The 27,412-nt window shown below is 33.6% G+C and overlaps 1 protein-coding gene across 2 annotated transcripts in view; it reads right to left on the bottom strand.

The window, feature by feature from the left end:
- Positions 1 to 4,976: 4,976 nt before the first annotated feature.
- LOC133188636 (uncharacterized) overlaps positions 4,977 to 27,412 on the bottom strand; it is a 30,397-nt gene continuing 7,961 nt past the window's right edge. Inside the window, exons 1-10 of one of the 2 annotated variants that reach the window (XM_061324137.1) lie at positions 26,496 to 26,622; positions 19,665 to 19,826; positions 16,507 to 16,598; positions 15,551 to 15,694; positions 14,474 to 14,642; positions 13,260 to 14,174; positions 11,261 to 11,437; positions 8,057 to 8,145; positions 7,132 to 7,272; positions 4,977 to 6,988 (exon numbers count right to left, since the gene is read on the bottom strand). In XM_061324137.1, coding sequence (XP_061180121.1) covers positions 5,281 to 6,988; positions 7,132 to 7,272; positions 8,057 to 8,145; positions 11,261 to 11,437; positions 13,260 to 14,174; positions 14,474 to 14,642; positions 15,551 to 15,694; positions 16,507 to 16,598; positions 19,665 to 19,808 — 3,579 coding nt within the window. In that variant the 5' untranslated portion in view covers positions 19,809 to 19,826; positions 26,496 to 26,622 and the 3' untranslated portion in view covers positions 4,977 to 5,280. Of the gene's footprint in view, positions 6,989 to 7,131; positions 7,273 to 8,056; positions 8,146 to 11,260; positions 11,438 to 13,259; positions 14,175 to 14,473; positions 14,643 to 15,550; positions 15,695 to 16,506; positions 16,599 to 19,664; positions 19,827 to 26,495; positions 26,623 to 27,412 lie in introns of those variants that run through there. The other variant, XM_061324136.1, reaches the window with a different exon arrangement.

The raw sequence follows: 27,412 nt of genomic DNA, 5'->3' as shown, positions 1-27,412 counted from the left end.
GTCCATAGTCAATAAAACTTTCAAATATGCTGTAATGTCTTTAATTTCGAGTTCAACTAGATATATCGTATCGACATATGAATGGAAGTAATAATAATTGTTAATTGATAAAACGTCGTCGATATATCTGAATGTCGAGTTGAAAGCCATAATATTTTTTTTTCTCATGTAAAAGTTTTTGAATTAATTTTGCTTCATAGAAATATAAAAAAGGTCGGCTAATAAAGTAGCGAAATTAGTGCCTATCAAAATTCCAACAGTTTGTTAAAAGACCCGGTCTCCAAAGAATACATTGATGTTGTCAATGAGGAACTCCAGCATCTTTTTGATATCAGCTTCAGAGTACTTAGTGTGTAGAATCAGCGATTTTTAACAAAATAATATTGTTGATGACCACTCACAAGATATGAAAATTTTCGACAGTTCCATATTTATCGAAGAAGCAGTAATCTATGATATCAAAAAGCCTAGTTTTCAGTTTATCGTAAGGATCGAATGGTTGTATAAAGTGTTGAAAAGTCAAATCTTTTGATGTTACTGACTTTTGAAAAAAAAAAATTATGATTCTATTTTTTTTTTTACGCTTTTCAGAATCCAAATTTGATTTACACCACTTCTAGAATATGCTGTAGCACAGTATCTGAGGTATCTCCTTTACAGCAGTTAAATTCATATTTTTGTGTAGAGTAAAGGTAGCTATAGGGACTAAGTAGAGCATTTGCTGGACCCGGCAATGCATCTTTGTAAGAATTTTTATTAAGTTTAGGAATCTAGTATAGGTAGGTTTGATCGAAGTCTCCATCGTTCACTGGAATGTAAAAGGCATTAAAGACTGAAATTTGATTTTGAAGAATTTTATGCCTGGGAAGTGAACTTTAAGAATAAGATGGATTTCCAGCTGTAAAATTAGAAGTAATTCCCAAAATATACTTAAAATAACGAACCTCACAAAGACGATGTTTTTACAAGCCTTGTCTGCTGGAACCATAACATATTGTTTGTATAGTCTGTCTAATTCTTTTACCACATTCGATGTAGTTAAAACGGAAGAATAGGTGGTTCGCATAATGTCCTTTAACTTTCTAACATGATTCTTTTAAATCAATATATTTCTTAAACACTTAATCCATTCCGATAAAGTGTCCAAGTCTTCTCCTTTATATTTCGCCTTACGTCTGGCATAGTTCTTCGACAGAATTCAAAATGTGAATGAAATTCTGTCGCCAATTTAAAGATCGTGGCTCTATGGATATCTCCGTTTACTCGATCATGACAAAGAACACATGGCGGGTGTGACCTGTGGACAGCGGATGCTTACTCCTCAATGGCACCTGATCCCACCTCTGTTTTAGATGTTTGAGTTTGCTCTACTCACAGTTTTTGTTATTTCAGTGGACTTTTGGGCGTGATTCCTCTTAGTTATATTCATATTTCATGTTCACCTTAGAACCCGTTAGAAACCCAGTGTTTCTTGTAAAACGTATGAATTTGCTTAACTGTTCAAAAAACCTTTCTGTTCAATAATGAAAGAGTTTCAAAGATGTTTATATTAAATTCAGAACCACTGCATGTATTGCAGGTTTGACCATAACTTTTTGTTTTGAATCTATTTGTGTATGACGTCACGGTCTTTGCATGTAAATGATTGATTTTATTTTGTCTTTTTCAGAAGATATCAGAAGGCATTTTGCTAAATACCGATACAATACCTTAGGGGCTAAAATTTGAGCAAATTGGAATATATATGTATACATTTCATGAATATTACCTAATCTGATCAGTTGCATCCTTGCTTTTAAAAATGCTAAAATATATACGTAACTATTATATTTCTATAGCTTTTGTAGCTTTTATAAATGAGAATGCTTGCAATCAACATTGTTGTCAGAATGGATTAAATGTATCAGATATATGTTAAAATCTCGCATTAAACGATTGAGGGGCAGTATGAAATCCATCTATCCTTCTGTATTGAACAATTCAGAAGTGAAAAAAGAATTAGATAGATTACACGATCAGTACGAACTTATCCCTGCTGACAAGTAGGTAACAACATTTTCTTTGTTTGTAAGGCTCATTATATAAATTGTATTTTAGAGGAACTGGGATTCAATTCTACAAGTGGTAATCCAACGTATGCCCATAACTCCCTTTCTAAGGAGGAAATTCTTCAAAATCATATGTCAGTTTTGAATATTTTTAATATTCCCAACAACCGAAATGAATTTGAATTACCATATCTATATTGGATTCCGAAACTTCATAAAAAATCTTACAAACAAAGATACATAGCGGGTTCCAGTAAATGTTCTATCAAGCCTCTTTCTTTACTCCTCACTAAAATATTGACAGTATTGAAGGAGAAACTTCAAGAGCACTGTGCAACAAAATATTCGAGAAGTGGTGTAAATCAGATGTGGATACTAAAAAATTCCAAGGAACTTTTGGAACATTTGAAATCACAAAATTTTACCGAAATCAACAACATTAAAACGTACGACTTTTCAACTTTATATAGAACTATTCCCCACGATAAATTAAAGTCCAGACTTTCTGACATTGTTTACAGCTGCTTTGTCAATAAAAATAGAACTCGCAAATTTACTTACCTTGTCATTGATCATTTGCAAAAATACTTTATTAAAAAACAATCTGATTGTACACACAAGTACTCTGAAGTCGACATTAAAAAGATGCTCGAGCTTTTGATTGACAATATCTATGTGGTTTTTGGAACCATGTCTTCCAACAAGCTACAGGAATTCCCATGGGTATCAATTGCGCCCCGTTATTAGCAGACCTTTTTTGTATTCATATGAAGCAGAATTTGTTCAAAATCTTTTTTGTTAAAAGAAGAAAACACTTGCAGTGGCCTTCAACTCGACATTTAGATATATCGACGACGTATTGTCAACTAACAATGGTTATTTCCATTCTTATGTCGACACAATATATCCCTGTGAGCTTGAGAAAAAAAGATACCACAGAGTCTGACACATCTGTTTCATATTTGGATATTTTATTAGAAAAAGACGTTAATGGTAATCTAACAACAAAACTTTATGACAAACCTGATGACTTTAACTTTTCAATCGTCAACTTCACTTACTTGTGCAGCAATATACCCTTACCACCTGCATACAGGGTTTATATCTCTCAGTTGATTCGATACGCAAGAGCATGCTCTAGGTATGAACAATTTCTAAAACGAGGTAAATTATTGACAAACAAGTTGATGAAACAAGAATATCAGCAGTCTCGTTTAAAGTCATCATTTCGTAAGTTGTATGGTTGATACAATGATCTTGTCAGCAAAAACAATCTTTCATTAAGTCAAATACTGACTGACTTTTTTCATACTAATTGTTAGGTCATTATTTACACACTGATTTGTCGACGGATTTTCCCGTTATTTCCCGATCATGACAAGGAGCACACGGTGGGTGTGACCGGTCAGCAGGGGATGCTCACTCCTCCATCGCACCTGATCCCACCTCTGATGTCTTAGAGGTCCGTGTTTGCTCTACTCCTATTTTGTAATGTTTAATGGACTTTTGAGCTAGAATACTGATCGTTATCTCCACATATTTCATTGTTGCGATTTTAAAAAAATAGGTATTTCATCGTTTGCTGATTTCTTTTGTGCTTTCGGTTTGTTTGCCTTTTCGAAAAATATTACTTTTTCGTGGTTTTTGTTAACTTACACTCTTTAAATGTTACTCGCCGTCCTCAGAAATGCTACTTATATGTACAAGCATTCCATCCCAATAAAAATACCAATTCAATCCCATTAATTGATTAACCTGACCAGGACCTCCCGAGTTACTTTCGCTACAATGATATTTAATTCCTTTGTAATCTTAATTGTAAATCCATTTAGATATATAACTTTGATCTCTGTCTGTGACACTTGTTACATTTGATGTGCTTTTCCTTCATATTTGCCAAGTCATTCAAAGAAGGAGTAGAAGCAGTAGAGAAAAAAATCATGATAGTGCATAAATGCATCTAAGAAGTATTTAAGTGAATTCTTTGTAGTCTTTCTGTTCAGTAAAAAATCCCGTTAACATTTTCCTCTGAAGTCATTTGTTACATTTTTGCAAATTCACAACCACATCCTGGTACAAGGGATTTAAGGATATATATAACGTAGTTTTGAACTTTATTTTCTTATTCCTTGTATAATTGACCTCTGTGCGATTTTAGAATGCCTGGTAAGGCTGTACACCTCATTCGAATAAAATTTTGAGGAAATACCAGCTAAATTTTTTTTTTCAATTTTTCTTTAAAAAATACAAGGATTTTCATCATTTGATATGTATCGAAACTCCTAGTAATGTTTGCTTATTATTATTTTTTTATCCAAGAACGTCTGATGTATTATGATTTTAAATTAAGAATATCTAGGAAAATTATCAGTGGGAAAGGTACATTGTAGAGTACATGTACGTTGCGTTTTACCTTAAGCACAATTAACTGTACATGTATATATTGTTTAAATAGAGGTACTTGCCTACTCTAAAATCACTAATTATCTTGGGGGTTAATTCTCGTTGATTTTGAGGTATAAAGATGTCCTTCACTAAGTATTCAAATTGTAATCAAGACAACGCTACATTTCTTCAACCACGAAATCAAATCCCCATAAACCAGAATTTTTTCTCAAATCATGAAAATGCACGTAAATAAGTTATTTTACAGTAGATTTTTAAATGATAAACCCTTCGCTCATTATTCCTTATTGATCTTCCTTTGATAAAAGCCTAGCTTTTCACATGAAAATTAAAATTTTCTATAATCAAGAATGCTTTGTTGTAATTAATGTTGTTATTGACGCAGAGTTCTGGATTTTTGAGAAAAAAAAATATAAAACGTGAAAATTTCATATACGGCGAAAAACTACTCAAAAAGTTTTAATCCTAATATTTCTCATAAGTTTTCAGCTCAAACAAATCTGGTATTAACCATAAAAAGCCTTATAAGTTGTAGTATTTTATTTTATCGTATTTTGAGCTCACATACATATTTATCCTTGAGAAAAATTGTTTCAAAGTTAATTTGTGAAAATAAAAATGACCAAACACAATTCCTACACTTTACGGCTGTATTCTTCAGTGTCAGTCAATGAAGGTTTAAGTGTAGTGAAAACAAAGACAATAGACCAGTGTCAATTCATGCTGTATAAAAGTAGAAAACAAGATAACGCATTATGCCTATTCTACAATCTGACATATAAAGTAGTATCCGTAGTTATTTAGCATAAAAGTTGAGATACAAGGTCTATACACTGTACTCCAATAGTGTTGCATACTTGGACTGATCGTCTCCAAAACTAGCCACAAGAACTGCTTTTGTCCCCCCTTGCACAGAGGGTTCGATGTGAATATCTCCCTCCCAGTCCCCATTCTCATTATGATTCAGAGGTGTCCAGTCGTTATTAACGACAACTGCAACTGTCGTCGCTCTAGGGATTCGAACCTTAAAAGGAACAACTCTTGCTTGTTCAACTGGTTTAAGAACAAGTGGTTCTATCATGGAACAACCCTCCTTCCAATATCCGTACTGTTTTGGATAAGGAAAGGCAATGACTTTCACTTCTTTACAGTGAATCAAATAATTGAAAAGCCCTGGAATCTGTTGGCTATTATCACTTAAAAGGTTTCCATGAACACATAATGTAAAGAATCCAGTCTTGGGAAGGCACACAAGAAGTGTGATAACATTTGTTTCAGATTGAATGAAAACGTACTCGGAGTATTCAGCTTTGGTCTCTGTTTCGAAGAGACTTGTTGTAAATCTCATGTTTTGAGAAGTTCCGAAGCGTAATTTTAGAAAATTTGTATCCGTGTGAATAACTGGATCAGAATGAGTGATCGTGCTGACGCCATATTTAACTAACATCGGCTGCAGACCTAGGAACCCTGAGGGCAGCTTTGGTAGTTGAACTGTTTCTATCTCCTCGTCACAAACGATCAAATATTGGGCAACATGTCTCATTTTCTTGCTGTCTGTATCCGGGTCCTTGGCGTATATTTCTAGACCAAATTCACCTTTACATGGAGCCGTAATGGTAAACATCGTCGTTAAGCCTTGGATTTTGTATGTAACATATCCCTCAAATTCTGAGGTCTCTTGATGTTGCACAAGACGTGTTCGGAACTGCATTGGCTTCGGTGAGACAATTTCGAACTTTGCTACACCATTCATAGTTTTAATGATTGCAGATCTGGTTTCGGTGGACATATTGAATTGATAAAAAGCAATGCCAGGACCCCAGCTTTGGTAGGCACAAGGAGGATATGGACTGGGTACTGGAGATAATACATCGTCCTGTTCAATTTGGTATTCACAGACTTGGGCAAACATGTTGTCAGCTTTGTTTGGATTATCTTCCTTGGCATATACAAAAAATGAATACTTTCCTTTCATTGGTAGTCGTAGAGTGAAAGTTACTTTGCCATCGTTTGCTTCTAACATGGCATACCTGTTTAATTTGATTCCTTCAAAATCTTCGCTGCCATTATCAGAGTGAACACTAAATGTGAGATGCAGTCTTTTTCTCTTTGGGTATTGAAGCTCGATGGTAGAAATTCCAGAGCTCTTTACGTATGCCTGTTTATGGCTTAATAGATCCATCCCCAGCGCAAAGAAGTGTGGTGTCATTACGGGCATGTTGCAAAATGTCTCCATAGTAACCAGTGGATCTAACATCTGCCATTTTGATTCGTCTGGGAAATGAGTGTATATAAACTTTTGAGGATTTGTCATGAAGAAATGATTGTCTAACTCGTATTGCACGTTGGATCCCCCTCCAACACTGCTCAGAATCGGTCTTCTGGCAAATCTCGTATCCACCAGTTCCCAAACTCCATTCAGCAGAACTGCGTTCCAGGTGTGGTGATTAGATCCCGGGATAAAGGTGTGTCCCGGTTTATAGTCCATACCCTTGGCTACTCCAAATATTATCCGGGATATCAATCCACAGTATCTACAAAAAAGTTGCATACATGTACTAGGATCACAATTGAACTGCTACAACTTCATTTTTCGCAGAACTTGGAAGGCTGAAAAGTTTAATTACTGACTTGAACATATAAACACCAATTTCAGCTGAATAATTTGATGACATACTTGCAGAGCGTGTGGTAGGCCATTGCATAAGTTGTGCGCTGTGTTTGTAGGCCACGCAGCGTTTCCTCTGGAGTCCCAATATCCACCGAGTCAAAGGTCAAATTCTGGGGTTTCATCGTCGCCAACCATTGAAACAGAATTCTGGGGAAAATATTTATGTAAGCATCATATGGTACTGTACAAAATTTAAAAATAACTACATTGAACTATTATTAAGGGTTACAAAATCCATTGCACTAAAAGCTACAGGTCTTTGCAATGATTTGTCAGACTGCTAGAAAAACTTGAAAACAAGAGGCCTATGGGTTGTTAGGCTCATCTCTGTCATCTTGACCCTTTGTTCTTCTGAAGATTTTTAAAATATTAGTCACTTTATATTCTCATGAAAAAAATATGCATCCCATGTTGTGGTCTCATCTTAACACCAGGGGATCATGGCTTAAACTTGGTTTCACATTGCGTGTGGATTCAAAATATCCCTATGATTTATATGGCCTTACAGTATTGGAGGATTTAAAAAAAAATACCCTAAATGTATTGTGAATGTATTATATATGTACAATTGATTTGAACAAACTTGAATATTGACTACCTTGGAATGACTGCATATTAAAACGACAGATCATAACTCTGCTGTTCTTGAGAAGATTTAAAGATTTTTTTTTTTTTAGAAATCCACTCCGTTTTTACTCTTTTTATTTATCTAACTTTAAAAGGGGTATATCTCTTTATACGAAAATTATGAATTCCCAAAGTTGCTCTGAGCCAACTTTTATTGAATTGGTCCAGTAGTTCTGAAGAGGTTAGAGTTAAGTTTACAGACGGAAAGAGAAACGGACGGACGTTAGACAACTGGTGAACAGAAAAAAAGTTCACTTGAGCTTATAGCTTCGTCGAACTAAAATATATGCTTTCAATGCATTACCTTGCTTTAATTGCATCACTTTTTATTTTCCTTGAAAACACAAGATCCCATAACAGCTGGTCGAATCTTCTGTAAGTCTTTTCACAAACCTGTAAAACAATTATACTAGGATTTCAACACAAAGCGATAGAATGAAAATTAACTGGCATTTCATTGTCTTTATTACGAAGGTTATTCTTATTAATTTTTACTGTTAATTGCGTAATTTTGAATCGTATGAACTAAAATCCATAACAAAATCATAAGATCTGTTCTAACAATATATTTACTACCACCCTCGAGTTCTATCGTTTTTCTGTAGTGCGCAAACTCTCTTGAGAACATGCCCTTTTCAAATCAAATGCAAAAATGCTTAAGTTTAAATCGATGCTTTGATCCTTCTATTTTATAAAGAAAACCGATCTTCTACCAGGATAACCGAAGGTTTACTCAATACATTTATTCTACTGTTTGCAGTTTCCATATAGTTTTAAAAAAAAATTATATTAAAACCGAGACGCCTTTTTTATAGGTAGTGGTAATGGTAAGGTAATGCTATTCAAAGATTAAATCGTTTTCTATTTTTCCATTCTCTGTCACTTTTTCCTGTTGGGTTTATTTTTCTTTTCCTCTTCTTGTTTCACAAATTACCAATGTTTACCTGTCAGTGAGTACAAGTCAATGAAATCTCACATCTTATTGTACTGCACGGGTAGTACTGAAGCTGGTAGGAGGAAATACAATGAAAATAAGTAATAACTTTTAAACGTCCGTTTGAATTTATTATATATTAAGAAAAGTGTACAACACAGAGGTTTCATAGAATATCTACGGAAGGCTTTGACAAAGAAAGCCTCTAACCATAACCATTATACAATTACTGTATCAAAGGAATTCAAAAAAACAAAATTCAAATTATAAAAGTATATAATTGAAAATCATATATATTCTCCCTATTCGAGTTTTAAATCAAATATCGAATCTCTTCAAATAAACTCATGTGAATAATGAATAATTACGTAATAATATATAATTACATGAAACATTTTTTTAAAATACAGATTACAATTTTTCTTTCTCCAGTCTGGCAATATACAAGTCCTACCAATAATAGCAAATTGATACATGCATATATTTAAATTCCAAAACACTCGTAATTTTTTTTAGAAAAAAAGCTGCCATCCACATCAATCAAGTTAAGATTATAAAAAAAAATTAAATATGGATATCAGAATTAAATAATATAAAACTGATTGAATATTTTAAAAACAATTTAATTTCAAGCCTACAAACTCATTTATGTACATGTAGCAGGGCAAGATAGGTGCATTTTTCCCTTATGGTCTCATGTATTTATTTTTTTAACAATATTTTTACTGAATTTCCTACAGATTACTCGGTTTACCCGATCAAATAAAAGGTCTGAGGTCAGGCGTGACGTCGACAGGGATGATTACCCCTCCCTGTAACCTGATCCCACCTCGGATGTTTTCAGAGGTCCGTGTTTGCTCTGCTCTCAGTTTGTGTCATTTAATTTCACTTTTGGGCATGATTACAACTCGATCATCTTCACATTTCACATTACTCTATGATACTGGGCGATATAAACTGCACCAAAAAGGTCTGAGTAAAATGTTGTTTTCATAAACATTGCAATTTAGGGAAAACAACGAGATGAACACCAAGCAAAACACCCTCAAACTAACAGGCTATTGACGTGAAGTATTTCTCGTTACACCCTGAACCTTCTCCAAACACAACTCATAATATATCCACGTGTTTTTGTTTCCTTGGATAAATATTTAACTTGGCTTACTTCTCAATCTTTAAGAACCATAACTTAAATTTAAGAAATAAATCACGATTGAGAAAAACATGCATTATTATAAAACATGGGTATAAGTACAGCCGCTACTTCATCTTCAGAAAAAATGTGCATGTTCAAAATACAGACATAGTTTTAAAATGTTTACTCGTTACGTAATTCTGTTTGGCAACCTTCTTGCATGCATTTAATTAAGAAATGTACGTTTATTTTAAAAACAATCGTCCACGAATGTCCTTCTTAGCTCCTTCATTCAAACGTCAAAACTTTTTGTATCCTTTTTGTCTTGTTACTGGATTGTATCATACAAACAGAAACTCAGTTCTCATTAAACATAGGTAGCATCGTCAAAGATTTCCTGCAAGGAAAAGTAAATACAGATCATTGAATGGTTCGAAATAAATTTGAAAATGAGTAAAAATGTAGATAAGTTTTGGGAATTGTGGTAAAGTTGGAAATGCAAAAGCATGTGAATGAAGTGTGTGTGCTCTATTCAAGACCCACGATGTGCATATCATTTGTTTTTCAAAATTGTTTAATAAGTTTAACTTTAAAGTACATTTTTATTATAATATACACGTTATGTAAATTGCAATTTTCGGCATGAAGATGATATTCATTTCATTTTGTAAAAATTACGATCATTATTTAAATTTGTTTTGAAATATTTTCAGTATTTTAACAATATGTCCTGACCAACAATTTCAAAAACCAATATAGCTACTGGCCACTTCTGCGTAAGCAAATCGTTAAAACACACAAGAAAATTACCTTTTGTGGTGACTTCCTCTTCTTGTAATGGCCGCCAATTGATAAAAAATGCATTTGATGATTTATTTTGATGCTTGCATTGTGTATTGACATTCGCAGCAGAACTTCAACCAATGCGCTGAGTTAATACACGTATTTCACATTTAGATGAACCAAAAAAAAAAAAAATAAGAAAGATAGTATCACTCAGCTGTTGAAGCTTAAAAACGGGTTTAAATATTCAGTTTTTCTTAGCTTAGCACAGTTTTAAACAACAATTTATGTACGGGGGGATTTTATGCTTCCACAAAGAGTAATTTGTTTTCTGTATTCTGCACCATTTTCGCAGGTAACGCGTTTTCGGTCTACCACGCTCTCTATGAAAATGGCCGACGTTAGCGAAATCTTCTTGGCGTACTAAAATCTAGCCAATCAGGTAACAGCTTTCAAATTGCAACCCAACATCCATTGGAAACAAGAAATGGTCTAATGCTTAAAACTTGAATGGAAAAAGCAAAAAAGGAAATTAAAGCTCAGTATCTTAGCAGACTGCAGGGCATGTTCTACCAGCACACAACGCCCTCTGTCAAGCGGTGCAGCAACAAAGGGGTCACAGGGAAAGGAAATATCTTATACTAAGGAAATCTTACCGACTTAACGTGATCCTCCAATTCAACGGTCCAACCAAAGTGAGCAGTTTTTGGTTCGAATCCATTCGGTCGCGGTGAAGGTTCTGGCAAAGAAGATTCGTCAATCTTTATCTCAGGCAATTGGAAGTTTTCAGAAAAGTTTGCTGTGATTACATTTGGTTGTTGGTGCTCCAATGCCTGTATAATGACCAAAACCTATGAATTCTCATATATATTTTAAGCTGCACTTCAAACATGGCTAACATACCGTTTTAAGATATACTGTACATGTACTGGTAAAAAAAACTAAACTGATTTATTGGGTACTCGGTTTTCAAAATCTATACTTATAAATTAATAAATTTTGCAAATAAACTCCGAAACGGGTGCACCAGAGTTCTTACTTACTCCTCTAACAATACACTAGATACAAGCTGATGTCCGTAAACTATATTTAGATTTCACTCGCATAGTAAGTATCGTACATTAAATTAAAAGTCTACTTTCATTTTCTATAAACAGCCATGAAATAGCTAAAACGTGAGTAAGGTGGCGTTTCCGGTTGGCGGATCTAAGTTACTGGCAATTTTTAATGAAACTGACAACAAGCAATCGTTTATTTATTACAGAAAACGTCATCACTGAATTATTCAATCAAAACTCGATTTAAATTATATAAAAGAAATAAGCTGTGATAACCGATTAAAAAGGGAAATGTGCAAAATATTTTTGTCATTCACCGATCTTCATATTGACGGAAGCTTCTAGAACATCATATAGCATCGAGCCCGATGTTAAGAAAAAAACGAGGCGATTATAGCTACATGACCATAAAAAAGCTTTTGTGTAAATGGTCATAATTGAAATAATGGTAAATCACTGATAACACTATAAGTTGTGAATATGATTATATGTCGAAAGACTATTACATATACATGTATGTAGTAGGTTTTCCTAAAAATTTGTATGTATTCCTTACTGAGAGCATCGTGGCAACGAACCCGAAGTACAATTTGTTCTTCGTAATAAACTTGCTTACATGAAAAGAGAAAATTAATGAAAAAGGTATTGTTCAAATACAATTAAAGATGTAATATTTTCCGCTTTAATCAATGCACAGTTAATTTCTGAATACAATCTTTTATAGCTGCAATAATGTAGCCCTCTCCTTTTTTGAAAGGGGGGGGGCAGAGAGAGAGAGAGAGAGAGAGAGAGGCCAGAAAATATCAGATCCAAAAAAAAAACAAAAAAAAAAAAAAATAAATAAATAAATAAAAATCGTAGAGAGCTACATTATTGCAGCTTAGTCTTTTGTATCAAATACTCAGCCTATTCATAGGACGTTAAAAGCTAATTTTTACACAGGTACTTGGTTCTTGGTTTATAAATATGTATGTACAATGTACCTATTATTGATAGGTAAAAAAGTAAAATACATTTTTACATATCAATAAGGTACAAACATATTTATAAACCAAGACCCAAGTACCTGTGAATTTTTAACCCCCCCCCCCCAATCAATTTATTATAAAAATGTGCATATTCGTTGCTTTTATCCTTGACGGAAATGAAATAAGAGCATCCGAAGTACAATATCCATAACATAGTATAACAGGTTTCACAATAAACGTCAATTAATGATTTTCAAGTTAAAAAAAATAATAATAAAATAAAACAAACACAAAAACGGGGGTTGGGGTGGATAGGTAAATCTACTTCCTGCGGGATTTGAACAAAGTATTTGTTCCTACTATAAGCCTGTAGGCTGTCAGTAGAGAACTACAATATATTTTCTGTCGGTAGTGGTATAAATTCAATTCCCCGCGCTTGCGCGGGATTTCATCTAGTGTAAAAAATGAGAAGAGCGCTGCTTGGGTTGTTAGTTTAAAGTATAGGGGAAAATCACATTCTTTCTATCTCAACTTTAGGTAAAACACGCATATTTACTATACGATCTCACTTTTGTTAGTTTGTCACTGGTATTTTAAATAACATCTGACTATATATATATTGAACCAACCATATCTTCAGCCTCAGCTGTTTCAAGATATTGCTCAAAATCCTCTTGTGTGAAATTTTCGTCCCTCCAAGAACAGTTGATAAGATACTGACATACATGGTGGTATCCAGATTTCTTCCTGTTTGGAAAGCAACCATAAATTTCCAACCCATACTCTCCAGCATAAGGCAAAGACACCGTCAAATAGGCTTTTGTGTCATTATCCTCTATTTCAATGCACTTCTGTAATTTGGATTCCTTCCATCCGTTACGGCACAAACGACATAAAATGTTGACCGGTCTGGTTTTGTTAATTTCAATGTCGACCGTCTTCTCGTCCGTGGTTATCTGGCCTCGTTTCTGTAATGGGTATAGACAGAACTTGTCAGTCCTTTGACCCGGGCCCCAGGTGGTGTCCCAGCAGTTGGGTAACGGGTCATCCTCAATACAAGGGCTGCTGATTTGGACCTTATATTCTAGCACCTCCAACATCCGGGTATCGCCAGAATGACTATTTCTCTCTTGTAAGCTTTTGGCAAATATTTTTAAATAGTATTCTCCGGGAGCAGGTGTGCGCAGCACAAACGTTGCTCTGCCATTTTGTATTTCGTGAAATATAAAATTTTTTAACAACACACCATCAATCATGTCACTTCCGGTGTCAGAGCAGACCAAACGATAGCTGAATTTGGCAGGATGTGTCACCCCTATATCCCATTTCACTTGGCCTCGCTTCGTTTCTATCAAACACTTCACGTTCGAAATGAAATTAAGTCCCACCTTGAAAAAGTGTGGTTTGACAAATGGATAGTTTTCGAATTCATTGATGGCGATCGGCCTGTCAACCAACTGCCATCTTGGTTCATCGGACCAGTGACTAAACTGCAGCTGCTCTGGGTCTGTCAGAAAGTAGAACTCACTGCAATCTGACGAATTCTGTTAAAAATAATTTTAAAAAGCGGACTCAGCATTGCATGTAATTCTACCTTATTATGGGTACATTGTACGCATAACAGAAGTCATGATTGTTCCAAAACAACATTTACATGTAATAAAGCAATTAGTATTTATTTTAGGAAACCATCCACACACAGTTCTAAGTGTTTTATCCAACCATTGCATATTTTTTTTCAGTTTGTTCAAAATGATGAAATTTGTATATAAGGGTATCACCCACATAGTCAATGTTTATTAAATTATGGAAGAAACCTTTAACAGACCAAACACATAGTTACATTATTTCCATTCAGAGCACCCCATTTAGCATCCAGAAAAAACCAGTTTCCTTCAAAATGTACAGCGTTCCAGCAATGTCTAAACTTCTCCTCAGAGCAGGAATCTCCAGGGCGAAAGGACCTTCCCTTGGCATAACCCGTCACTATCTTACAATGGAATCCCGCAAAGCTACAAATAGGATGCAATTGATTTCATTTCTCTTTAAAGTATTAAATTAAAGAATTAAATATTATAAGAAACTGGAAAAGCTAATTTCAGAATATATGCTGCAAACATATGCACTTGTTTCTCCAAAAATACAAACTACACAAAGTTTTCGTATTCTCATGTACGGAAGTTCGATTACTTTTATTTTGTTCCGTCTGGTTTATTCTGCGGAACTCTCTATTTGGTACCTTCAATAAAAACTAAAGACACTGTTATTTTGCTCACAAAATGATACCATTGTTACGCGTCATCCCCTCCCCGTATTGTCGACCTTATGTTCAATGTAAATAAGCTTTGGTCAGGTTCATGACACTCTTCAATTAAACATAAGGTACAACCTACAGATGCGTCCACACTTTTTTTGCCAGAGAATGGCCGCTGGTTAAATAACATTTCACTTTTAACCTTTCAAATGAATTATACCTACATTACAACACTGACTTCTCCGGTACCACTGTGCAGTAAAGCAGATAAATTATATCATTTTGAGAGTTTGCTAGATTAGAAAAGATATGTGTGCTTTCATAATGTCATACTAGTTATAAAACAAGCAAATTCAGAGGAATGTGGTTCGATCCCGCTTTCTGGGTCTCTTTGAAAAGTAGATCAGAATCAAGGTCAAGGTCATGAGTTCAGAAACATCTAACATATGGAAAGGTCATGCCGTTATTGCAAGTCAAATATGAGAGCCCTATTTTGTCATTTTTAAAGTTATGACCAAGGTTAAAGTTTTTAAGACTGACAGACGGACAGACAGATGGACGAACGAATGAGTTTTAATGCCCCCTGCTTTCAAAAGGTAGGGACAATAATCGAGTTTAACGCAGTGTTTATCAAAAAAAAAAAAAAAAAAAACTTATCGTGCTTACGTGCATAACAACTGTAAAATTTGGGAATGTGTGGTTTTCCCTGCCTGGAACTTATTAATGTATTCTTCAGCAGTGTTTGCACCTGGATTATTTTCAAAGCACTGCTTTACGCCTCCATTCAAGGTTGCCCATCGGTAAATGGCCCTGAAATATATAATACAGAGTTCATTCAGCCATGTCCTTTATATATCGAGTCTATTTTTCTGGACTCTTTTTTCTCTTTTTCCCTTTCTGTAGGTATCCTTTTTAATTTTATTTTTTTACGTGAAAATCAAAGTCTCTTTATTCTGTTTGAAGCAGGACGAAACATTTACAAACAGCACGAGAAATATTTTGTCATCTTTATCACTGAATCAATCAATCGATTTTTTTTATATGCGTCAGAAAAATACACTCGACAAAATAAGTGAATAAAGAGAGGTTTAAGGTTCACCATCCCCCTGCTCACTCAAATAAAATTTTTCTTAAACTCTTATGATTTTCCAAAAGAAATGTCATTTATAATCAAAATGAGAACAATTTCGGCATACCTTGGGGTTGTCTAGATTTGATATGAATGACCTTTTAACTTGACATTTTTATACTTTTAAATTTTATAGGAATACTAGTTACGTATCCCAATTAGAGTTATCTCCCTTATCAGTGGATCGACCTTAACAGAAAATAGTATGGACGTGAATTACGTTACCACATTACTGAATTTATTCTGATTTCTAGGTGTTTTAAAAATGACTAGTTTTGATATGCCTCAGCATCAGCAAATGGTGGTATCACACGTACTAATTTTTTTCTGTGACCACAGAAAATCATAAATGACAACTTTTTCAGAACAGTGCTGATTTTTATATTGTCCCAGAGGATTTTTTGTAAAACTTTCGATTTGCCACAGGCCTAGGCAAGTATTAATTGGAAGGAAGATACAGGAATAAATGATGCATCCGAGTGTGTCATTTTACCTGATTTTTTCCAAGTCAGACTTGATGTTTTTGTCACAGTAGAGAAGATGCCACAACAAGCCACGGAAAGATCGGTGATTGACAGCTGCCACCTGAAAAACAGATACCCTTGGTATTCCTAAACGTTCCACAAGTAATTTGAGAATATTTCTGGTATAAAACTATACAATAAGCCTTTATTGGGCATTCTCATTAGATTTTGTACAAAACAGTATACGTTTTAAACGAGAGACCTTGGGGGTCATCTTTGAACATGTATATTGTAACAATTTCTTAATTTAAAATTTTCCCCTTTTTTATCTATTGCAAGAAGTCCCTGATGTGGCTAAAACCATCTCCAGCACCATTACTAGTATTTACTATCTACTTTGAGCCCACTCACATATAAAGTCTCCCTAAGCGTCCTGATTTGAATAATTCGAATCAACAATAAACCACTACACGAGTTTTTCATATTAATTTGGTCTTATCCTTTCCCCTCAAGTCTAGAACACTAAATGGATATAATTGAATGATAATTCCAAAAAATATTGATTAATCCCAACAAAAGAAATTCCGAAATATTTCTCCCAATGCATAATTTTATTGTAATACTTCTACTCCTCACATTGTGTGGCCCCTCTTTTGTGGGGAGGGAGGGGGGGCAAAATTTAAGTGATTTGAATCTTCAGAACATAGCAACAGTTAATTTTAGCCTGTTGCTTTTAAAGAAAGGGTTTATAAAGTTTATTCCTATCTGCATAATGAAGTCGAACTTTGACCTCTGTTATTTCCTTTTATATATATATATATATATATATATATATATATATATATATATATATATATATATATATATATATATATATATATATATATATATTATTAACACTTGGATCCTTCCTCATTCATTTTGAAACTCTAAATCTTATATATACAGAAAAAATTTTGAGAGAACATTTTTCAGGATGCCATCGTATTTTTATTTATTTATTTATTTATTTATTTATTTATTTATTTATTTATTTATTTATTTTTGTAAATAATCTGGAATCATTGATTTTACCGAAGTCTTTTTTAAACATATTTTTTTTGTAAAACAAAAGGAATAGATACAAGTTCTTTAATCTTAGTGAATCTCTTCTTTGTAATATATATATAATTATTTCAATGAATGTCGAACAAATAAATTAAAATTATATTCAAAATTTGAAGTTAATCCTGTTATGTTCATAAAATTCTAGAATTTCAGACACATATTAGCTTCTCTGTCAGTTTTATTATTTCTGATTCTGTTGCAGGGATTTCTTAAAGTGAAAACTATTATCTCTATCTTTCGTTTCTTTGAGCTACGAGTAAGCTTAGTAGAAAGTCCATCGGTATTTTAATAACACATGAGGCACTCTCCCATGACGCAGGGACCTCGGATGTTAATTATACGAAAACAGATAGCAATATGTCACCAGAAGTCTTTAGACTGTTGGGACATCATTATAATTTGTTTTAATCAGAACAATTAATGAGAATTAAGATGCAAAATAGAGAAAATAAATTATGTTTTCATGTTTACACATTTTCACAGATTTAGTAAAGAACCAGATGTGTTACCCGGTAAATGTTTCTAAAAAGAGAAAGCCGACGACTATACGACCCTGTGAAATGATAACCAATTACGGGACTAATATACTTTCCGTGAAGACTAGATCAATGTAAAATTTCATACAAGAACTCAGTAAATTGATACTTTGTAAATTTCTCTGATCTGTAGATGACCTTGATTCGGAGTCACGTTACATCGCCATCATAAGCAATTTTCTAATAACGATTATGCTTTCATTTCTTCTCAGTCTCAAAGTCATGGACCAGTCCTCCAAATAATTGATTTTGACCTTGTCCAAATGATTTAGTTTCAGATTCATGGTATACTACATGTTCATAATTTGATACTTTAAACCCTTTAAACTTAATGTATCTGAGTGCAATGTTTAAAAGATAATATAACTTTCATAATATGTATCATGCAATTGTTTAAAAATCAAAATCAAGGTGTTATGCCACATCCTATGGTAGTAATATATAATCAAAACAAATAGGAAACTTCTAAGTTTAAAACTTCCAAATTCATAACGAAGGTTGAAATAGAAAAAGATCAAGACAAATAGGACAATAAAACTATTCTTTCCAGAAGATCGACAAAGGGAGCATATTAAACGAGAGGCCCAAGGCCCACACGCTCACCTAAATCTTGATGTTTTTTTAAATTGGTTTTTAAATGATTTTCCATTTTTATTGACCCCATATTGCAGCTCCATCCAAGCCCCAAGAGGTCATGACGAATTAGGTTTGATGGGTATTTTTTCTGGCACATTGGTTCTTGAGAAAATTTTTGAACTAACGGATATAGCCAATGAAAATTACTTTGTCATCATCTTAAATGACCAACTGGAGGAAAAGCGGAATAATTTCTAGTAACCATAGCGACACTTTTTGTCAAAATCATAAACTGATGAAAAGAATTACGAATATTAAAGTCATATATGGCGTATTTTTTGATAAGGTCAGATAACCAAAATTAACAAGATCTTTCTATTTGTTTTATTACTTTATATAAAGATAGGACTTTCCGTTAAATTACACAATTTAAATCAATCGAATTTCAAAGACATACAAAATTTAAAACAATGACCGATTAATTTACCGACTCCACATTTAAATAAGACAAAGTTTAAAGTCAATTTAATTATAGAAACGTAAGGTTAATCAAGTTCCAAATCGGTGAATTTTCTAATTGGAACGTAAATAACATATATCGTGTATATCTACACTTATTTTCGTATTATTATTTTTTTAGCTCAGTTACGCCATATATAGCTTTAATGTAGTCTACTTATGTACCAAATTTTGCTAAAATCGGATCTGAACTATAGGATGAGTAGCATGTTGAAAAACTGTTTACAGACAGATGGACGACCGACACCTTACCGTCACATTGAAGGCTCTTTCTGGTGTTAGACAAAGCTTAAAACAGAAAACATTATCTGATAGAATAAAGAGGTAGAGTAAAGGTAGACTAGAAGTCAAAATCAACATTTTGCTATGTCTATTTATACAGCCTTTCGATCTTTCAGCAAGTATACTGTACAAAAAATGTAGATATATTCTACTTAACAAAATCCTACTTTTTGAACGTGATCATCAACATTTCGAAATCGAGAGGGTCCAGAATAAAGGTCAGATTTTCTTGTCCGGGGTCTTTTAGGTTGAGGAAACTCCGATGTTTTCTTCAGAAAAGTCTCCGGCTCAAAATCCGGCGGAATCTTCATATTCTCTGCCAACTCAATCTGCAAAGATGAAATCCTTCAAAACTAAGTTTTCACGACCACTTTGGTATGCACTGGATAGCGCTAGTAAACTTTCCTCTTTAATCTTAAACCAAATATCACGGTTGCATGTTACGAAAAATAAAATAACCCTTGAAGGCTTATTTATGACAGGCGCTAGTTATACAAAAATTACAAATCGACGCTGTCTTTTCAGAGAAATGTGTAGCAGTATAAAAGTTATGTGTTTGTTCATACGTGTTTCTAATACGTTGATTTCGAGTTGTAAACATTTAACGACGACTATAAACCTATTCTTGCATGCATTTTTATTCAAATTGAGCCACTCAGCTGTGTATCTGATAATTGAAACTCTATGATTTATTCAAACGTAAATCTTCAAATTGAAAGTAAGGCAGTTTGTGAATATGATAAACCTTTCAATAAATTTTCTATTTCCTACAGAGAAGTCCTGGTAAACATTTTTGTTTGTAGAAAGGATATCATCTGAGCTGTCAATCAGAGGAAAACATTTCAAGGTGTTCAGCTGTCGCCATTCATTAACTTTTATTGATTGAAGGTGTCTAGAATCGTGAATCGTGATGGATAATGATAGGTCGACATCTGAGACGCTAAGGACAAAATTCCATCACAAATGTATAGTCAATATCAATATCATACAAGAAAGAGATAAAGTTTTTATTGCAATATTATACCGAGACACCAAAAAAAAAAAAAAAAAAAAATGAATAAATAAGACAACAACATCCAACAAAATTTTTTAAATCCTTATTTGTGATTCCCTTCTGGAAAGAGAGAGAGAGAGAGAGATTTGAGTTATTTTCTTTTCGCTTTTACCCTTAGACCAAGTTCCTTGAAAAAAAAATGAATCAAAATTCTCGTTTCAGAGTCCACTTTTCAAGAAAGTCTGTCATAAGGAAAAAGAACAAAATACACATAATTATACCTATAAAGTATTTAATGTACAAAATTATCTACATGTACAAAGGAGGATCATAAGGTCTGTTTTTCGTGCAGAAAGCAGCACATGTTTGTTACCGAATTAGCATTGACATTTGTGGGGTTTTTTTTCTATTTTGGTCGTGTTTTGTTTTGTTTTGTTTTTTTTAAAAACTTTTATTCATTTTTTTTTAATTTTGCGTTTGAGTGCTTCGCTTTATTTCTTTTTTCCCTGTCATTGCTTTTTCTCTATTTTGTTGTACTTAATGTATATACGTATAAATGTGTGTGAGTATGTTTTATAACTGTCGATTTGTGTTGACTTTTTATTGAGTTATTGGGTATAAGCTTATTGAGATGCTCTCCAGCTTACTTCGGCACAATTAGCTACACTGTACATATACATGTATTTCCCCTCTGTCTGTCGACACCTCTAGGTTATACTGAATGATTGCTTATGCCGAAAGAAGAGGAACGTTTTCTGCTTCACTTCAAACATTCAATTAGAACACGTAGCTGTCACTATCCATCAATCACGTGACTCATCCAGAATGTACACTTATGTTTTCCATAACAGAAAATATTTATTCTTCATAACTTCATTTGCAGATTGCTAAAAAACATTGTTTCAATAGTTAAAATAAATCCTCAAAATTTTTATAAGGGTCCATGGGCCTTGAAAGTCACCTGAGTATCATCAGATTCTCACCAACCGCTTACATGTAGCCCTACCTTAAAGGCATCAACTCTGGAGGAAGGGAACAAGAATGTAACAATTTTGGTTGAGGGCTAGCTGCTCATTATAATCATGCTATCGAATTTTCTAAATAGATATCCAGGAGTAAAGATAAAAAAGTTTCATTCAGGGGTGTAATACATTTTCAACATCGATATATAACATAATATAACAAAATAATTTTTGTGGATTATGTCTAATGAGAATGATATATTGCTTATCAAGCTGGGTAATTTTTTAATCAATATTTTTAAAATAAGAAACAGTGAATTATATAATGTTAAAAAGAACCAAATAAATGCAGAAGAGCACAGGTACTTGTGGACAGGACCCCCCCCCCCCCCCCCGAATATACCCCACGGGTCAAAAAATATTTTTATGTATTTTTTTTTCATAAATTACTCTTCTAGTACACATTTACAATGTATTCCATAAGAAAAATCCAAAAAATAACGCAGAATTAAGGTATTACCGCGGGTATGATTTTTTAAAGTAAATTCTGCGTTATTTTTTAGATTTTTCTTATGGAATACATTGTAAATGTGTACTAGCTATAGAAGAGTAATTTACGAAAAAAATGCATGGAAATATATATATATTGACCCGTGGGGTACATATTCGGGGGGGGGGGGTCCTGTCCACAAGTACCTGTGAATCCAACCCAGGGGAAAGGAATGCTATATTTGGTAGAAGACTCACTGCTTGTTATATTCATACCATCAACTTGTCAGCTAGACTTCCATGAGCAAAATGCCAAAGGAGAACATTTTCATAGACGTTACGAGTAGTTTCATCATAAGCCAAATTAAGTTAGTTTCACTCCAGGTCCAGAAATCAGAAGATTGCATTAATTTTCCGTCCCTAATAAGCATGGGCTAGAACTATATGAAATTCACAAAACTGGCTGTTCTTTATCTGTATATCAAAATTGGTTGACATTAAGTCAGCTTTTTCAGAAAAGTTTACTACGGACGATCGAATGCTAGACGTCGGACGAGGACGAACAGATACATATAGCAATAGGTCACCTGAGTGACTCCGGTCACTTTAAAAAATCAACAGAGAAACATGTGACTGGTTGTATTTGACGCCTTAAAGCCATAAAAATAAGACCTTATTAAGGAATTCAGAAAAAGGCGAAAAATAAGAGTATTTAACAAAAAAAAATGTCGAACCATTTTATACAAAACCAAAGAATTTTGAGCTCTTTATTTTGTCGAACGAAAAAGCTTTATTATCTGCTCGTGAAGACTCAACAACTTCTTAATCTTCTGTATGAATTACAAATAATTTAAAAGACATATTGGTTCATATTGTGACATACAAGTTCACTGGAAATCAGATCCACGCAAATTATTACGTACATTTATTAATCCATCGAATTAGAAATTCTGCACTTCACATATAATCATCTACTAATTCTTCCAAACAGTGTAAGAATATGTTTAAATTTGGGAAACCCACGTTTAAAATACTTTTACATTTGAGAAAAATAACTGAAAACAAAATATTAATTAAGCAATCTGTCCCACACTACGTTTACTCTGACATTAGATGATCCTCCCAGGATAATAAATATAAGCCCTGACAGACTCCCTGTCATACATATAATGGTTAACTGTTATCCATGAAATTGCCGCACCTCCCAAGACACTGGAAAAGTTAATAATACCGGAGAAAACGGTGATTATTTTATGCGAAATAGTGTAAAAACAGACTTGCAATTATTGGCATGTGCAATATCTAGTTTATAATCTCCACATAATGGAAAGAATTCATTTAATTTTTTATTGATAAATCGTTATAAAAGAGCCATAAACATTGCACCAAATGACACAAACTAAAGGCAAACACAGTCTAGCTTATGTTCTGTTTTTTATTTTACCGATACCTCTGGTTCCCATTGAAGAAAGCCACTAAACATGTTTGCAAATACACTCAACATGCTCAATCTGCGCTACATGTCTGCAATTAGTACAGATTTTTTTTTAAACAAACATATGGCAATCATTTATCAGCTGTTTATCAAGAGTAAAAGGCGAGAATATCTAAGAATGAACATTTGCAGAGTTATTGGGTTCTTGAGTTGCTGGCTAATTAGTACTCAAGTTATTCAAATAATGTTGAGCGATAACTATGATTTGAGACCTAGTGTAACATTATATAAGCTGCCGATATTACGGGCTATAAAACCAGTCGCGTAAATGATTTGCAAATACATGCAATATGGCATCCAGTATAATTCTAGCTCAAAGTACACAGTGTGTGGTGGTAGTATCAGGGAGACTAATTCATCTCATATTTATGTCTACAACGCCTAAGAAATTCATTTTTTGTAAAGTCAAAACATAGAAAAAGAAATCTGAAAATTTGAACCAAGACAGGATTTCACATGAAAGTCTTTAAATGGACATTTACCATAAATTATCATATTTTCTATATCTTTTTTTATTTTGTTCGCTAACTCTATTAACATTTAAATAATTTTGCCAGGAAAACATTAATGAAACTTCAATTTTTTCGGCTCTCGAATGAAAAAAAAATTGTGCAATACAGTTCCAAAGATATATGATTATATCAAGTGCTTCTGTAGTTTTAAATATTACTTTATCACAGAAATACATGAAATAAAATTTAAGAGAAAATAATGCTTCTTTCAACGATGAAAACCCATTACTTAAATTCGTAAAAAATATAAATTTGGTATCTATTAGGCAGCAATTATAGATACATATCAGGGCCTTATCGGCCACAGGCATACTCCGCATTCTGAACCCTATGAATTATTTTTCCTAGACCAGTATAAGGTAGTTATCAGTGAGGAACACAAGCCATACATATCATGATGAGAAACACGTGCAGAAACTTGCACGACCATCGAGAGAGTGGGATATTGGTTTCTGCGTTTGCAAGTGTCGATCTTCTCGTGGTAACGACCCCATGCTATGCAGAGGTCATTTTCCTTCAAGAACTGTGCAATGTTCTCTCGCAAACACACCTAAAAGCAGTTTTTGGATAGTCATTTTGTTTCAGTAATGAAAATGGAGGATTATTTCTACAGATAACCCATTTAACATGGACATATCGTCATTTTTTTTTTCGTATGAAAGCCCAAAAGTCTGTCTCAGTACCTAAATCTTCACCTTGTTGTCTGTATCATAAATTGTTAATATAAAATTTAAAAAAAAAACAATTTAATTCTATTATTAACATATTATTAACATTGGATACGGTGTAAAATGTCATGTTTATTGATTTAGATTTTTTTCTTTTTGTTTCCTTTAATAGAAATTGCTAAATATTGCTTCATTATGGGAAGGCATATGGCAGTAAAAGGGACGGTTTTTGTGCTGACGTAATTATGAAGGATGAAAATTTACATACTGATTAAAAACTGCAGAAATTAGTCACAAGTTATGATAACCTATATAATTGGACATTAACAACGCAAAATGAGGACTTAACAGTTTAGAGAAGACAATCGGAATAAACAAGTTTAATATGTCTTACCTTAAGTTTAAAATTTTTATGTTAATACTCCAAGTAGCTCGCAGAGTCACTCTTCACTGAATCTATAGTTAATGACGAAAAATGTGAGAACACCCCCTTAATGACTATAGGATTGATAATAGTTTTAACTATCGAAAATTATGGGAGCTAGCGTAGTGCAAGATTCGATATCTCATTGATTGGAGGGAACTTATCAGTCAAAAATAAATACCATGTCACATGGTCTGACGATAAACACTTCCCCATCGTTAATTGCTTCTCACTTTATGATGGGTTCATTGAAGTTTTATGTGAGAGAGCCAAAAGACTCGAAAGAGAATTTAGAAATAGGAGACACGGTAAAGGATGGAAGAGGCACGTTGATAAAGATAAATAATACAGCTCTTATACGTTAGAAAAGAAAACAGATTTTAATGATAAAGAATATAAAGGATTTATGGAATACAGGGACCCATTGTGCTCTTAATGCTGTCATAAAGGGGACTTTTAAATACATAGAAAGTCAAGATACGCTTTATGAATTTCATACTGCTAAAATCAGAGTGTTATATCAGACACCTGGAGCTCCATTATACCGGCTGAAACTTTAATTTTTCCACACCTTATAAGAGAGTGATAAATTTATGATATTTCATGAATATTATGAATTCCGATATCCATAATAATCTTAAATACGCGTGTTATTATATTCATAACGTCTTTTATTTTGGAGTTGAACATAGCGCATTCCTATTATTTTGTCATAATGAATATTTAAACCTATTTCTTGAAAGATATGTTGTAGAGTTTCAAAAGGAATTAAAAAAATAGGGGAACCAAAGTTGAAATCATCGACTACGACTTTCGTTTCATTATTATACTATGGGGGTAAACTTCTATTACTGAAACAAGTGTCCTTTACATGTACATATGTAGGCGTGTATCCAGGTACAAAACTGTTTAACCTGATAAAGGTTGTGTTTGATTTAGGATCAATTCACACTATAGGAAAGACATTTTAAGAAAATGAAAGGAGTCTGGTATTTAAGTTTCGTTTCTCTCTTATTAATCTTTTTCTTGTTTCGTATAAACTAGATGGAGATTATGGCATATTGTCTGACATCATGGCACTTAATGTATTTGTATTGACTTTAAAAATGCACGGTTTCAATTTATACGGTATTTTAATGTTCAACTAAATCAAAAAATGAATTCATAGCTTTAAACAATCCGGAGTATATTCTACATGTACGATCTTCTCATGAATATTCATTTCTGAGTCATTTTTGTTCAATACCGTCTGTTACATTTTTGTTCTATTTTTAATATTTTAAGCAGAAAAAACAAAAAGTAGAATTGAATGAACAGCAATCGACCCCTTAAACTGTTAAATTAGTCATTCATACAACTTTCATTTCGTTTTGTTTGCTATTTAAAATCCCTTCGTTGAAGCCTAACCCCTTTTATGACAGAAGAAGGTTTTTATGTACAAATTGTTTTCCTACCTGTTAGATTAAGTCTCTGTTACTTTCAAACAAGTGTTCTTCGAAAAATAAATTTCCAGGTATACTTGACAGGTAAAGACTGTCAAACCGGTATTTTGTATCACAGTATTTACCTCTGGGGTCACGGTCACAGACGATTTGTAAATCAGGATCGGTCGCACACTGTTCCTAACACATGTAAAGACCTCAGGTGATCGTAGACGAATTTTCCGTAAAAAGATTCGCAGAACGCCGGAAACCAATCATGAAACCTGATATTTTTAGTTCGGTTTTAACCTCATATGGCAATTTTTTTTGGTCTGAGAATAGTAATAGAACGATATACTATCGGCAGTGTCAATCAAACGAAGGGTTAACGAACCACCGAATCCTTGTTTTGACACCAACTGGAAAGCGATAACACGATACGATACACAGATTACCTCCTAAGTACATGTAGCTTTTACACGGTATGATGATAATCAATTCTCTATACCCGGGATAATTAGATACATATTCCCTCTGCTTTAATTGATAAAGTTGTCCTAAGATACATTTACAACATTTGTAAGTCAGTGGTGTTGTATGACAGACATTAACGAGTTCTTGACGGTTGACCATTATACTCGCACTTTCTAGAGAAAGTTCGGGTAAATGTATACCGTCATCTTCGCTAGCCAAGGGTTTTCGGTGGGGAGCAGAGCGGACCGAAAACCCTTGGCTAGCGAAGATGGTATACTGTATCACTTGTTACATGTATCTCTATCCGTCAGTTCACTGCCCATTTCAGCAAATTCCTCTTACATTTTTTAAGCAATAGCCAATTCATCTTTTGGAGTGATTGGCGGTGCCCTGTAGATTTGCAAAATTATCCTGAGGGCCAATTGTTTTCTGCTAAAACCTGGTTCCCAGATTTTTTTTTTTTTTTTTTTTTTTAC

Source organism: Saccostrea echinata, unplaced genomic scaffold, assembly GCF_033153115.1.
Source record: "Saccostrea echinata isolate AGI-Se365-2 ecotype Australia unplaced genomic scaffold, CSIRO_AGI_Sech_v1 ptg000016l, whole genome shotgun sequence".
NCBI classification, from domain to species: domain Eukaryota; kingdom Metazoa; phylum Mollusca; class Bivalvia; order Ostreida; family Ostreidae; genus Saccostrea; species Saccostrea echinata.
This window is presented reverse-complemented; position numbering and strand designations above follow the sequence as displayed.